The 15,204-nt window shown below is 39.5% G+C and overlaps 2 protein-coding genes across 2 annotated transcripts; both read left to right on the top strand.

Annotated features, from left to right (window-relative positions):
• Positions 1-1,254: 1,254 nt before the first annotated feature.
• On the top strand, positions 1,255-6,507 carry cimap1b (ciliary microtubule associated protein 1B). The gene is made up of 7 exons (XM_028449871.1): positions 1,255-1,370; positions 3,256-3,370; positions 3,439-3,642; positions 5,770-5,871; positions 5,943-6,064; positions 6,136-6,276; positions 6,337-6,507. Exons 2-7 carry the CDS (start codon positions 3,259-3,261, stop codon positions 6,445-6,447), a joined length of 792 nt encoding a protein of 263 aa, XP_028305672.1. The 5' UTR covers positions 1,255-1,370; positions 3,256-3,258; the 3' UTR covers positions 6,448-6,507.
• A 1,507-nt stretch (positions 6,508-8,014) lies between these two features.
• Positions 8,015-11,050, top strand: LOC114464238 (dynein assembly factor 1, axonemal-like). Its single transcript, XM_028448293.1, has 3 exons — positions 8,015-8,140; positions 9,305-10,184; positions 10,263-11,050. The coding sequence occupies exons 2-3, from the start codon at positions 9,356-9,358 to the stop codon at positions 11,048-11,050; spliced, it is 1,617 nt and encodes a 538-aa protein (XP_028304094.1). The 5' UTR covers positions 8,015-8,140; positions 9,305-9,355.
• The last annotated feature ends 4,154 nt before the right edge of the window (positions 11,051-15,204 follow it).

Consider the following 15,204-nt stretch of genomic DNA (forward strand, 5'->3'; position numbering starts at 1 on the left):
CCGAACAGGGTGGAGTTGAACCGAGTGTCACCTCTGCAACCTGGATAGGGGGCGGGGTATGAAGTGTCTCATTTGCATTTAAAGAGACCGCACCAAAACGAGTTGCTCTCAGACGCACATCAGAAAAGGGTAGAAAAGGGGCCTGTGGAGCTATAATAATGAGGAATTCAGACCACAACTGTATGATTTACATGTAAAAAGGAAGGATTTAAAGGCATGATATGTCTCCTTTAAAACTTAAATTAGTGAGAATATAAACAGAGAATCTATATGATGCTGCGTTCATATAGATCAGCCTACATCATATGGTGGAATATACAGTATTTATATTTTATATTATCTTACAGGACTGAGGCTCTTTGCATCAGCCCAGAATACATTAATTAATTAATCAATTTCTCGGTGTAAAAGCGCCCGATGCACGCAGGCTTTATCAGCTGACTTATTTTACTTATCAGTCCATCAGATAAAAATCTATATATTTCCTACAGGATGTCATCTGTAAATGAAAAGAATGCATCAATGTCTAAATATTCTCTCTCCTGTCAGCGTCACATCAGATCCACACAGTGACATGTTCACTGTTTGTAAGTTGTTTTACTGGACAGCTCGCTTTCTAAGAGATCTGATTGGTCAGGAGGCGGGACTTTAGCACTCGCTAAAATCCTAACCAGAACAAAACCTGGTCCCGACCAGGTTAGTCGTTCAGCCTAAGTTACCATGCAGAGGACAGCACACACCGATTACAGTAAATCCCAGAAGTTAGCGTGACAAAAGAAAATCTGGCTTCGTGGCATATCACCCAAAAGCACACAAAACAACAAAAAAAAAACACATAGAATGACTCCAATCAATCACAAAACAACAACAAAAACATAACATAAAAAGGGATAAAATATATACGAGATGACTCCTGAAACACACTAAAGACAAAAATAACAGAACACTATACAAAACCACAACAAAAACACCCACTAAAACTCTTTGCTGTTTTCAGTATTATACTCAGATTGGTTGTTATTCTAAATGTTGATCATGTGACCCTCGGATCAGATACAATCATATTTTTGTGACCCCTGCTGTGATGTAATAAAAGCTGCTCATCTTTGCTGTAGAGTACAAAAAAAAGACGAAACAGATGGCCAACTGCTTTTGTTTGAGTATACACCAATACAAGAATTGTCCCACAGTTCCCTCTGGGAAATCAGGCCTTGCCTATTTTAGCAGAACCGCCTCCATGGTAACGTTGTCATAGTGAAGTTGACAATCAGTGTTTTGGTTCAATGGGCATGTTGTTTCTCCTGTTGCTGCTGCTGCTACACTCAAACACAGACTGCTGACGCTTGGAACTGAACCAGGATTATTCACAGGTATAGATCTTTTCTTTACCTTTTTGCTTTTTCAGTGGATAGATTACATAGCAGCAGTGTTTACAAGATTGTATGAATATATTCAGCTTGTATTGTCTTCTTACAGGAGCTTTTTATGCTTACTGTATGTTTACAAATTTAAACGTAGCAACAGTTTGACGGTAACTACTACTGAATGATTAAAAGAATAATAATTAATGATCAGTTTCAATTTTAGGTTTATTTTTTTTGTTTAATCAGCTGAGAGTTTTTAGAAAGCACACTAAGCAATTTGCCCCTTTATGTAATTTTTAACTATGTCCTCGTGTTCAGTTAAAGAACAGCTTGTGTGTTTTCTAAGTAACGTGTGTGTGTGTCTTTGCTGAAAACACACAAACACATTTATTCAAACCTTATGCGGAACATTGGACCTCTCCTGTAAGTTTGTAAGTTGTTCACTGATTTTCTGCTTTATAATACGGGTCAAATTGATCTCAAGCGAGCCACAGATTATAGGTGGGAAAATGAGCAATTCCAACATTAATATAACATTATAAATCATGAATAAAACCAACAATATCTCAGCAATATATTATTTTCAAAATTTGTCAATTTAAAAAAAAAAAAAAAAATTAATTTGGGGACATTTTCTGAAATAATTTAAGGGAAAATGCAAGATTTTAGAAAATGTGAGCCTTCAACAATTTGCATTGAAAAATGTTTGCCATCATATGATGAAAGCATGGGGAAAATGGGAGCCCTGCAAATATTGTTGAGTTTCATTGAATTTATGTATTTGAAAGGGTTGAGATATCTACAAGCTAATTAGTTGTTAATTTACACAACTAGTACAATGTCTGTCAGAAGTATGTATTCATATAGTGGGAGCTCATGTAGAGTTGTCAATTATGGGCAAATGAGTATGTGTTTAAAGGTTGGATGTACAAAGAGGTGTACATACTCTGTACTTTGTAGTGTTATAAAGGGGTTTATTTGTGGGTGCAATTACACACAAACATGTCCTGTACATTCAAGGTGTGGCATTAGGTTATAAACACGTGGTGAAAATATCAGAGTTTTTAATGCCGTGTTTGCGGAGAAATGTCCATGTTTCGCGGTTCGCTTTGAGCACAGCCACTGCCATTGACAGGTGTAGGTACCAAATGTGTCCGGGCTTCCATATTAGTTCAGGGTCTGGCGCACATGCGCGAAATGCGTCTCCATCCTGTTCGGCCTATTTTACGGAAGTTGGAGTACTATTTAAAAGGTGAAACTTTGCTATTTAAAAATAATTTGAAGTTTATGCTTTGAGTGAATTCCGATTTATTTTGGTTTTTATTTTCCGTTTGTTTTTGTCAGGGACACACACACACACACACGTTGTTTTTCATCAAAAGAAAGTTATTTTATCGTCTCTAGCGCTGTCATCCTGACTGTAGTGTTATCCCGCCACTAGCTAGAGAACGTAGCAGCTGTAGCAGCGGCCACGCTGTATCAACCCTGAGTAAATTCAACAAAGTGCTTAATTGTTTTTTTCTTTTATAATTAATTACAATTATTATTAATTTATTTAAGTTCCTCAAATTAAATAAAAAGTTGGTCACAAAATCAAATTAATTTAAGTGTAGATTCTGCTGAGACTGACATCTGTCACTTATTGCTTGGATAATGCTGGAGCTTTACACACTTTAATTATCAATTTTCTGCTTATAATCTGCAGTCTACTTGAGATCAAACTGCTCTGTATTAGTCCTCTGAATTTAAAGGAGTTGGATAACATTATAAAATAGTTTAGGGTCACCTGAACTATATAGATATAAGCATACATTTTGTTCTGGATTTCATCCAATAAGTCATAACAGAATAATTCAGAGACTTTTTGATAAATCTTTCTTTATATTTTCAGGTAATGCCTTGTTTAGACCCTTATGTTGGGACCTGGAGGCCCCACCGGCCAAGGGGTCCGATTGCTGCCCTCTATAAGAGCCCCGGGCCCAAGTATTCACTCCCTACTCTGACAGGTAGAAGTCATAATAAAGTCACAATAGCTTCTCTTGGTTGTTGATGTCATATTTCGTCTTTGATGCAGGTACTTCCAAACATGACCCGACTAAATACCAAGCACCGATGTACAGCATGGGGATACGACACAGAGAACTGAGTGCCAGTCATTCCCCTGGCCCTAAATACTTCATCCCCTCCAACATCAGCACAATGGGACGAGACGGCACGCCTGCATTCTCAATCAAAAGCCGTGCAAAGGAACTAGAACTGTTCAAGGTTCCTGGGCCAGGTCTGAAAAAAAACAAAAAAAACACAATAAAAAGACGATAGAACGATTTTATACCTTGGGGCATAAATATGGAGGTCAGGATATGATGCACGTTCGTTGATTCCTGCTAAATGTTGCTAGGCAATAGTGTTCCGTTAGTCTCAGTGTTACCAACAATACAGGACAGAATTGATTTATGTATTGTGGGTCTAAAGCATCAAAGTCATGAAGTAATTACTGTAGATAACAAACAGTAAGTTCTTTTACCTGCTTTCTGTGAAGTGTCTTGCGATAACACTTGTGAATTGGCACTATACAAATAAAGATCGATTGATAAGTGAAGTTATGTAATGGCCTCTTACAATGGCAAAATAATAAAAATTAAAAAACAACAATAATCAAAAGAAAGTTAGCAAATTAGGCAATTATGTCATTTAGCGACGTTTAACACCTTTTGGGACAGCCAATAACTACTTTCCTTACAGAAGAGTTGGCAACACTAGTTGGTCTACAGTTTTTAACAATAGCAGAGTGTTAAACCAATGGTTGCTATAATAGAGAAAAACCTAGCAGAAACATTTATTTTTCATCTTTAAGCCAAATAACGACACAAAGTTACCCAGACGTTGGCTCGATAATTTTGGTACGGGATACACAAGGACCACTTCAAGCAGTGTTGCTATGAGAGGGATCTGTGGGCTAAGCTAATGAGCTAAACTAATGGGCACCAAGCCAAAGTTAGGACTGAAACCAGAGCTTGTAAACGTACTTGTTCAGAGTACAACGTTTCCGTGTACAGGGGATACTATGGGAGGCTGTCATGGCACTGCATTGTTCCCTCTTATTTCCTTGTGGCTAAATGATGAACTGCGTCACAAGAACTTAGCTGTTCATTATGGCGCCGTCAGGTGCTGATCCTCAGAGGTAGTGGAGCATTATCCTGTCAATTAACAGATATCCTTTCACTCAGCTTTCATCACAGTTGCTAGTCATATTTTTGCACTTAAAACACCTAAATACTCAGCTGTGGCTTGTTTCTGCTGGTAACAACAGCTCTGTCTGTGGCTAATTCTGCATGCTAGGTGGGTGCAGGGAGGCACACAAGAAGCAGGTAGATGCGGAGAAAGGTGATATTAATGGTGCAGTCTCACCAACCGAAAATCTCCACTTCCCACAATGTAAACCTCTAACCCAATGCACCATTTATTTAAAGTGACAGGCCAAGCCGATCAACAAATGTGTTTCATATCCTGACCAAAATGGCGGCTCTCCATAGTTTATTCCCTAAAAAAATAATTCTAAAAAGTCATTTTTTTTAATAAAAAGGTGCACATAGTTTGTTTATGGTAATACATTGAATATATTTTTTGTTATATACATTTCCACTGCAGGTACCCTTTAAGATCCACCTGTGAATTCAGACACAAACTCCTTAATGCTGCGTTCACACCGGATGGGTCACAAAATGTCCGTATGTCCAGATTGCATACAAAGTCAATGGATAGATGAGTCCCAGATGCAAAATCTTTCCTGTTCGTCAAGAGCATTGGCCGTGCGAGCATGCTCCCGATTTCACGCATATTCGCACATCTGCACATTCGTAAGAGTTGAAAATATTGAACTCCTGCGACTATTTTGCATTACAAAAGCCAATCAGAGTCTTTGTTGACAATGACGCCAAACCGTCAACTTGGACACCGGTCTGCTCACCCATTCAACCATGGAGTAGAAGCTGTGTGTGACCACCTGGAGCTGTATGACACGGCCTTTAAAACCGGGACCGGACTAGGAAGGATAAGGCGTAAAGGAGAATCAGAGAGGAGGTGGTAGTAGCAGGTAAAAGTTATCTCTGTAGCACTGAGCTAGGTTAGCATTAGCCGCTAATCACACTGGCTTTTTTCACTGGTGGTTTATGTTTATGAGAGGAGAAAAAGGGGCGCAGCGCCTCGCTTTAGCAGGCTGTGAAACTCACTAAGTTGGATGCGTCGCTGGTGGGTGGGGCTTCACTTCAGATGTGCATATGAAGTGAATTGGAGAAATTTTTTTGATCCTGCGAACCCTGCGGTGCGTTTCGTGCGGCAAATGCGTCCGGTGCCACAGAAGAAGCATTCAGTGTGAACGCAGCATACCACTTGTCTTGTTTCTCAGGTCACTATTTTCCGGAGAAAGCAGAAAATTCCCTTTATCCAAAGTCGCCATCTTTTTCTCTGTATGGGAGGAGTAAAGAAGGCCTTAAAAACTTGACACCAGGTAACAACATTTAAATTTAATTTGTAAATTACAGAGCACAGGATACAAACTGTCTGTTGGTCATAACGCAGGTCCTGCCACCTACAATCTGCCACCTGTTATCGGACCCAAAGTTGTGTCCAAAACTTCAGCACCAGCCCCCGCTCTCAGTGGCCGCAGCAAAAACGGAAGCTTCCATGAAGATTTGAAGAAGGCAAAAATAAATGATCAAAACTCAAATGAAATCAATCAATCAATGTTCTCACACTGCTGATTCCCATTCAGACTCCAGGGCCTGCCGCCTACAACGTTGTAGACCCAAGTATCTACGGGAAAAAACCTCCACAGTTCAGCATGTCTGGTCGCAACTTTACTCCTGAAGAAGGAACAAAAAAGCCAGGACCCGGCGCCCACTACCCTGAGCATGTAAGAAACTTTTCTTTTTTTTAATCATTTCAAACAGATACTAACAATTCTTTTTACAAGGTAACCGTCGCAAAAGCAAAAGCTCCAAGTTTCTCCTTTGGACTGCGTCACTCAGAATACATCGCTCCTTTGACGGAGAAAACGACTGAATGTGAAAACTGGACACTATGAGTAAAACTTGACAGAAAAAACTGCAAAGACTATTAGATCTTTTTTGTCGTTGTTTGTAGATGATGTGTGCATGCACGTTGATATGACTATTTCACATAATTCCTATTCTCATCATTTTATAGTGTTTGAACATACCATGAAATGAAAAGTGAATCTGCACCTGAAATTAAAATAAAAATAGTAAAAGGGTATTTTACCCTGCATTAGTTTTTCATTAAATTTTTCGTCTTTGAGTCTCGATGAGTGCACATTAGTGCACACAGACACACCTCCCCCAGCCCTCAGTAAACATCCAATCACTGTTAGTATGCAAATGAACCAAGAGTAGCCGGACAGTGTGGTGTCAGGTTTCAGCGCGGCCACAGAGTGGTAAGACTTTGAAGAAGCAGCTGCGTTTTCTCAGTCACAACTGCTTTGCACTGCTATGTTTCATTCAATCACAGCAGTTTTTACAAAGCCAGCTCATTTATTTTCCACTCCAGCTTTCTGAAGCCCACAAAGAGAAAGTTAATGCTGTGTAATGCATCTTTTTTTCAGAGCTTCTAAAAGGTGTAGTGCTCCTGTGGAGTGGAAAGAAAGGAGATTTTTTTAACTGTTTGGATGCTAACAAAAAATACCAAACAAAAAAACCAAGCAAAATTTTTCCTTTTCTTTTTTTTTTTTAAAGAAAGAACACATAAAATGTTCTGTTGTGTTTTATAAATTAGTTTGCGAAGTTTTGAAAAAAAAAAATATTATTCATAAGACTACCTTTCAGTTTTGTAAATATTGATCATAGTGTGTTATTTGAGGATTAGGCCATCCAATTAAGATACATGTTGTGTTGTTGGTTGATAAAATCTGAATGAAAGATATTTTATTTATTTATTTCAGTTTCCCCCCTTTAGAGACCTTATTGTGGGGGGTTTGCGTGCCTCAGTGACATTAAGAGCTATCCCAACAGGAGCTTAGTCTTCAAGTGGAACACTGAAGTTGGACATGTCTGAAGGTAGAGGTCTGACTAAGTGCAATCCACTTATCTAAGTTGGGGTTGGACACATACTGTAGCTATACCCAATTCAATGAAGAAAACACTGTTACTATACGCACAGAGGAAACAAAGTGCTGGAGCATGCGTGTACATATGATGCCCCCTTAACATTTCTGACTGCCCCCTCATATATGCCTGCCTACAACCAGCCCTGAGTTGATGATAGTTTGTTTCTTAACACTCAAAATTCATTGATCTTACCTTTAATGAATTGAAAGCAGTGTTTACCAGGTAAAAAATTTTTTTTCTGGATTCCTGCAGCCATTAGTATGCATTATAAATGTGTCAAACACTACCCTAGGCTACGCCTTAAGTGGGATATTGTTGTCTTTAATAGAATAAATAATAACTTATTTTACTCTTTAGCAACATTGACCAATGTCTTCCGCAGATAAAATGTATTTTTTTTTTTTTTAGACCTGTATGTCTAACAATAATATACTTAGGTGTGCTTTATGATGACGTACATTTAGTCATTTTGTAGAACAGCACCATGTTGACAGGTCGTCATGGTAACTCAGGCTAATATAAAAGTGATGCAGAATCTACAGTAGTGACTGCCGTGCTGTAACGTCTGAAACGACGACAAGAGACCAATATCCTGAAAGCTCCCCCATAAAGTCTACCAGCAGATATCCTCAGAGGGCAATATTTTTCAGCAAGGTAAGTTTCTAGGAAAATCGTAAATTTAGTTACTTATTCAGCTAAATTCCTGAATCAAGTTAGTAAATACTTCTTATTTTATACTAGTGTATACGGGGGGGGGGGCTGTCACAGGTTTGATACAAATATCAAACTGCTTATTTGTAACTCTATTGTAGTCCAGTCTTCACATTTACAAACAAGCTTAGTCATCTAGGATCTGTCCACCCTCAGAAAATCAGCTTCTTACATTACTTTGACCTGAAATTATTGGGGAGCACTTTTTAAAAAACAAACAGTGGATCAAAATAACACATTATCTCTTACAAATGCCCATTAGTCTATTCTACATAACTAGAAACTATTTTAACAATCAGGCTATTGTACATCCTGAGAAAGTAAGATATGAGGTCACATTTTATTTTGGGTTGAAATAATGTGTGACATAAGAATAAAAATTTATAGGTGGATGCAAATATTAAAACTGCTTATTACAAGTGTCTATTAGTCTATTCTACATAACCACAAGAGGTTTTAACAATCTAGCCCTTGTACATCCTGAGAAATGCAGAGGTCATACATTTTTTCAGCTTGAAATAATGTGTGACCTCATGAAGATTGAAAAGGAAGAAATAAACAATACAACTTAAAACACCATCCGATGCTTTAAAGGCAGGACTATGTGTCTTATCCATTTAAGACATGTGACCTCAACTTTTAAACAGCTTTTTTTTTTCAGGAGAAAGAACGCTTTATACGTGCCTTTATTTAATAAATGTTTTAATGACTAACTTTAGACTTGTCCAGGGAAGGTGTTTCTTAAAGCATTAGTGACTGATCAAAGTGTCGATTAGATAATCACACTAGTGCTGATATTCAGCACAACAGCGTGATATAGATTTTATACAACACTTCTACAAGCGCATTTTATTAGTCAAAAGTATTAAGCGACAAGAAATTATGATTTGTTTATATAATAATTTATTTAACTTGAAAGGCAACACAAACATTTCCTAAATGAAAGTTGACTGTTATTAGAACGCCTGTACAGCGGAGTGATAACGTCTGTAAAAAAAGTTAGTGATGTTATACTCTATATCAGCACTCAAAGAATGTCTCTTGTCAATCAAATTACTTGGCCAAAATTAACTGTTGAATAAATATGTTTAACTTATTTTTTAAAAGGTGGGCAGTTGAATTCCAGGAAACAGTTGGATATAAGAAAATCAAGAAAATATGGAGAAAGAAAATCAAGAAAATACCAACAAAAGCATTGATACTTTCACAGGACCACGTATGACCAAAAGGTTCCTGAAAAACTACTGCATAGAAAACAAACTGTATCGGACACCATCGCTGAATGACACCCTCTTCCTACATTTCAAAGGCTTCTCCACCATTGAGAACTTAGAAGAGTACACTGGGCTGAAGTGTCTCTGGCTGCAAAACAACAGGCTTCAATGTATCAAGAACCTGGAAGCCCAGACAGATCTGTGCTGCCTGTTCCTACAGGTGAACTTCATAAGCAAGCTGGAAAATCTTGAACCTCTAAAGAAGCTCAAGACCTTGAACGTTTCCAATAACTTAATACGTCTCATTGAGAACATCTCTTGTCTGCCTGAACTTAGCACTCTGGAGATTGCTTGCAACAAACTGGAAACAGCAGCTGATATAGAACATCTGAGTCGGTGTCCAGCCATCAGAGTGTTGGACTTGTCACATAACTATTTAAATGACTCCAGAATTCTACCGGTGCTTGAGGCCATGCCAGAACTGCGAGTGTTGTATCTGCAGGGAAATGAAGTGGTGGAAAAGATCCCGAACTACAGAAAGACTTTGATTGTCCGTCTCAAACAGCTCACTTTCCTGGATGGCCGTCCTGTGCTTCCCAAGCACAGGGCTTGTGCAGAGGCCTGGAATGTTGGAGGTCTGGAAGCAGAGCACAGAGAGAGGGAGCTGTGGAAATCTCGGGAGTGGCAAAAAATTCAGGACAGCTTGAATAATTGTGATATGGTTAAAAAACAGGCTCTGGAAACAAGACGGATCAGAGAGCTTCAGGAGAAAGGTAAACAACTGTACTTCTTTTGTATATACTAAGCAAAGAATAAGTGAAATACATTTATCTGTATGTGTCTGATTTTAGGCTTGACCGAGGATGAATCTACTCCAGAGAATCCTTCTTGTCAAGGAAACAACTACCAGATTTCAACTCCTGTACCAGAGACGTTTGAAGCCTCTGTTCAGGATGGCTTGCAGACACAGTCAAAATGGAATTATCCTGAAAGTCAACCAGAGTTTGAAGACAAAGAATCACAACATAAAGAGCAGGAGCATTTAGAAAAAGACACCTATTACCAGTCACCTGTAGTTCAGGTGTTGAAAGCAGAACAGCTGAATCCAGACTCTCAAAAGCCAGACAGTAGTTTTGAGAAGATGCAAGAGAAAAGTGAAGTGGTGGATGACCAACCACAACTAAACAAACGTGCATCTCATCCTGAAGAAGACAAGGTGTCACCTTTATGTTCTCCTGGACCCTTGGTCACAGAACTGGAGGACGCAGAGCAATTGGAAACCATTCATCTTTCTTTCAATCCCTCATTATATATTGATGACTTGCCAGATTTGGAAGATGTGGACACTGATGACTTCACCTCGATTGTGTCTTCTGAGAAAGTGTTCAAACCAAAAATAGAAGTAATTTCAGGAGACAACGAGCAGGAACTATTACCTGTTGAGCAGAGTGATGACATATCACCCTTTGATCCACACCAGAAATCATTGTTCTTTCTCAGTGACCGCAACAAAACACTAGCTTCAAACGAGTCTTCAGCTTTGCTAGATCCTGTTAATGCAGATGGTTTCTGTGATGGTGAACCTACACTAGAAACCACCCCTCCTTCAAAATCCTGGCTGATTGAAGAGCTGGACTAAAGCTCACTCAGTCACAAGTACCAAAATATTAGTAATTTCAAGTTGATTTCAAAATGTTTGAATAAATAAAACCTTAAAATTTTGTGTGATTTCTCTTCCATTTGCTTTTTAAACGTGTTTCATCTATTTGAACAATGGGAACAATATTAGATGGTCTTGGATATTTGTGGATTATTGTCTTAATGTTTGTAAAACTTTGTGTTGACAATACATTCAGCATTGATGCATTTGGTCTTCTTCAGTGGAAAATACTTTTCTTGGATTTTAATACTGTATTAAGAAGTCTTCAGAAACTTATACTAAAAAAACTGTCTCAGTATTTCTCTCTAAAAGAGCTGGTAAGACAAGAGATGTTTTTTAAGGCAGCAGGAAAGCAGTAACATCATTTGATTGCACATTAGATAAAAGGTTACTCATCCTTAGTTATGATTTTCTGGACAAGTATGAGTTTTTTCAGAGAAATCTGTTTCCGCCAACAGTTGAAAAAATTTATGTGCATGTTTAAATGTAGTCTCTAAATTGACAATAGGAGCAAAATAGCGGAACAGGCTGTTGGCTGCACCTTGATACACCCCAACGTTTTTTCTAAATTATGTGGACATAGAAGATGGATAAGGATGTGAGAGTATCAGTGACGTGCCGTGACCACTAGGGTGGGATAGGCAGGGCGTTGCAAATCGAGACCACCAATAACAATTTCATATGTTTCAGCTGGCAAGTGTTAATTCAATTAAATTCGACTTTATTTGTATACAGCAATTTACAACAAAGTCATCTCAATGCGCTTATCAAAATATAAAATTCATAATAAGAAAGAAAAAATCCAACAAGATCCATATGAACAAGCATTTAGCCATCTAACAAAATCAACATCGTAAAACACCATTAAAGAAACATAAACAATTACTTAATATAGCCTCCATATTCTCCCAACAAGATATATCTCGTGATACGGCACCGCATCCGTTGTTTGTGTTGGAAACACAAAAACACTGAGAAAATGACAACAACAACTCAGAACAGCCTCAGTGAGGCACATCCACAAAGCCAATCCTTCCTTTCACTGTGAAAAATACAAACAATTATCTGACCTTACCTTTGCTGAAGGTCTGGTAGCTCAGGTGTTGGTCTCTCATCTTTTTTAAAGCTGCTGTTTTTCCTCATAAGTAAGTTTCTCTATCGTCTCTAGCTCTGTCATCCCGCCTGAGTGTTATCTCGCCCACTAGCTAGAAAACATAGCAGCGGCCACACTGTATCAATTCACTAATACACTGTGAACTTACGTATAGCATTTAGAATAGCACGGGTACGTCCAAAGGCAGCGTAGAGAGCTGCCTTTGGACGTAAATGTTTTTCATATTGGGGAACTGACTGCGCATGCGCAAACACATAAACACAGGCTATCCATCTGTGACAGAGACAAGAAAGATGAGGGCCAAGTTCAACCTAAAAACAGCCCTGAGGATTTAAATGAGCAGGCAGATATGGAACAGTCAGAGACAAATGATGCAACAGAGATCAGAAAGAATCCATCCAGAATAAAGCAAAAGCCAGAATATCTCCAAGATTTTGAGACTGAATATTCATTTGACAGGTTACAAACGTGTTGATTTCTGTTATTTAGCAGTTCCACATTCCAGTAACTTAGGAAGCAGTGTTATCATCCAAGACAATGCACTGGAAAAACACCATGGATAAGGAGATGAACACACAAGAGAAAAATGACCAGTTCCAGCTGACTCGCTTACTACCAGGTAAACAAGCTTTAAAAACAAAGGGGTTTATGCACTAAAACAGACAGAGATGGATCTGATAAATATAAGGCAAGATTTGTTGCTAAAGGATATGACCAAAAAGCAGGAAGTGATTACAAAGAGACGTTTTCACAGACAGCTGACATGTTAAGTTTAAGGGTTATCATGCAGAAGGCAGCACAGGAGGACCCAATCTTACATCAGATGGACGTGAAGACAGGGTACCTGCACGCACCCATCAATTGCAAAACCTATTTAGAGCAACCACAAGGTTATGAGAAAAGCTTTAAAACAGGTGAAAAACTGGGATGTAAACTCACCACTTCATTGTATGGACTCAAGCAGTGGGGCAGAAACTGGAATACAGTGTTACGCACACATCTATATGAAAATGACCTTGTGCAAAATGATGCAGATCATTATGTGTATACAAGGGAAAAGCATCGTCAAAAGGTAACACTTATTATTTGGGTAGATGAACTTATTTTAGCTGCTTCAAGTGAAAATGCAATGAAAATAAAAATAATTTTAACTCAGCGATTCAGAATGAAGGATTTGGGAACTCTGAAACATTTCCTAGGAATAGACTTTCAACAAACAAATGGACTAGTCAAAATGTCACAAGAGAGATATGTGAAAAAGGTTTTATATAGTTTTGATATGTGTAGCAGGTTCGCTGTTCCTCGCCCCTCCTGTCCACTAATTGCTGGGCGGGGACACACCTTTCATATACGAGTCTGGCCGCACCTGTCAGCCTCTCTCCCTTCTTTCTGGTTCCACCGGCGTGGCGTGGCAGGTACAGGTGTCGAGGAGCCTTTGTGGTGTGGCTGTGGACGTACCGGAGCGCTGTCTGGCATGTCGACAACCCTAGCGCATGCTTTCCCTTCAGTATTCAGGTGGGCGCACCGCTTTTCTCCCTCCTACTTAACGTGCCTTATTGCGTAACAGTGACGGTCTGATCTCTGCTGCAAACTGTTACCATGGGGACCGGGCTGCCTCGCTGGAAGCCCTCTTGACAAGTTTGTGTATCCTCGTGGGATTATAGCGCACGCCTTCCCTTGTGTTCACGTATGTGCACCACTGTTCTTCCTCCTGCTTGGTGTGCCTTACTGCGCATCAGTGATATAGGATATTGGTTGTTATAGAATTACTGTTGCTTTGGAGACTGGGCTGTCCCACTAGAGGTCCTCTTGGAGGGGGTTGTGCATCCTTGTGGCGAGTTGGCGTTGTCTGTTCTCCCTCCTCCCCTTGTCCTAAAGCTGGCCTTCTGGCTAACAAGTAGTAATCTGTGCCACAGTTTGGACCGAGTGCTGCCTGGCCTGCTGTGACACTGCGCCAGTGAAATTCAGGCAGAGGTGTTGCAACAGGGTATGCAACACAGGTAATTGCCAAGGGCCCCGAGCTGAAGGGGGCCCCCGAGTGACGGCTGACAGTCAATTTCAATGACAAAATAATGTAACTGCTTTGAGACGCTGCAGCAACAGCGCATTGAAAATCCCCTGCACGTGGCCCTTTCTGAGTAGTCACTGGCTAGTTGTTAGTAGGGGTCACCGACAGACAGCAGATATCAGTGACACAACTTGAAACCCCCCGGACACATTCCAGTGATACATCGGGAACCTCCCTAATGGGGCCCCACTACTACCGGTCCCTACATCAACATGCTGATGTTATCAAACACACACTGAAAAAATGAAACGGACATATCCCACAGGGCTCATGAAAAGAAGAAAAAAACAAGAAGAGGATGAAAAGAAAAAACGTGATAGTAGTAAGTGAGAATGTGTTAGCTATGTGTGTTAATTGTAAAAAAGTTTGTCCCAGTTAGTCCCAGGGAATTTGTCCCAAACTCCCAGTCATCCACCCAGCACCAGAAAAGTTAACTGCACATTTAAGTCTGTGTAAAGTGAATTCAGTCATTTACTTCTAAACACATTCATAAAGTGTATTTTTATGTATATATTAATCATTCAAATTTGACAGTGTGGTTAACTTCTCTGGTAATCACAAACTCAGAGCACATATTTATTCTTACTTTACACCAATTTTAACAGCTTTATGTTAACTCACTCAGTGCCATTGACGAGATAACTCGTCATTTCAGATCCAAACACTCAGTGCCATTGACGAGATAACTCGTCATTTCAGATCCAAACGCTCAGTGCCACTGACGAGATAACTCGTCAATTGCGTTTTTTCACGGGGATTACTAGAAAACACCCTGGCGGAGGTCCCTCATCAATATCTAAGCTGTGGGGTGTTGTAGTGACCAACTGCGCCCTGAAGATGGCAGCAGTACACTTTTAGATAAGAGATTAGCAACTGATGCTATCATTAGCTAAGGAGGAAGGAGCAGGAACGAGTGAGACTATGGCGCTACGGAGTGATATTGTGACGTAT

Source organism: Gouania willdenowi, chromosome 6 (assembly GCF_900634775.1).
Source record: "Gouania willdenowi chromosome 6, fGouWil2.1, whole genome shotgun sequence".
Lineage (NCBI taxonomy): Eukaryota > Metazoa > Chordata > Actinopteri > Blenniiformes > Gobiesocidae > Gouania > Gouania willdenowi.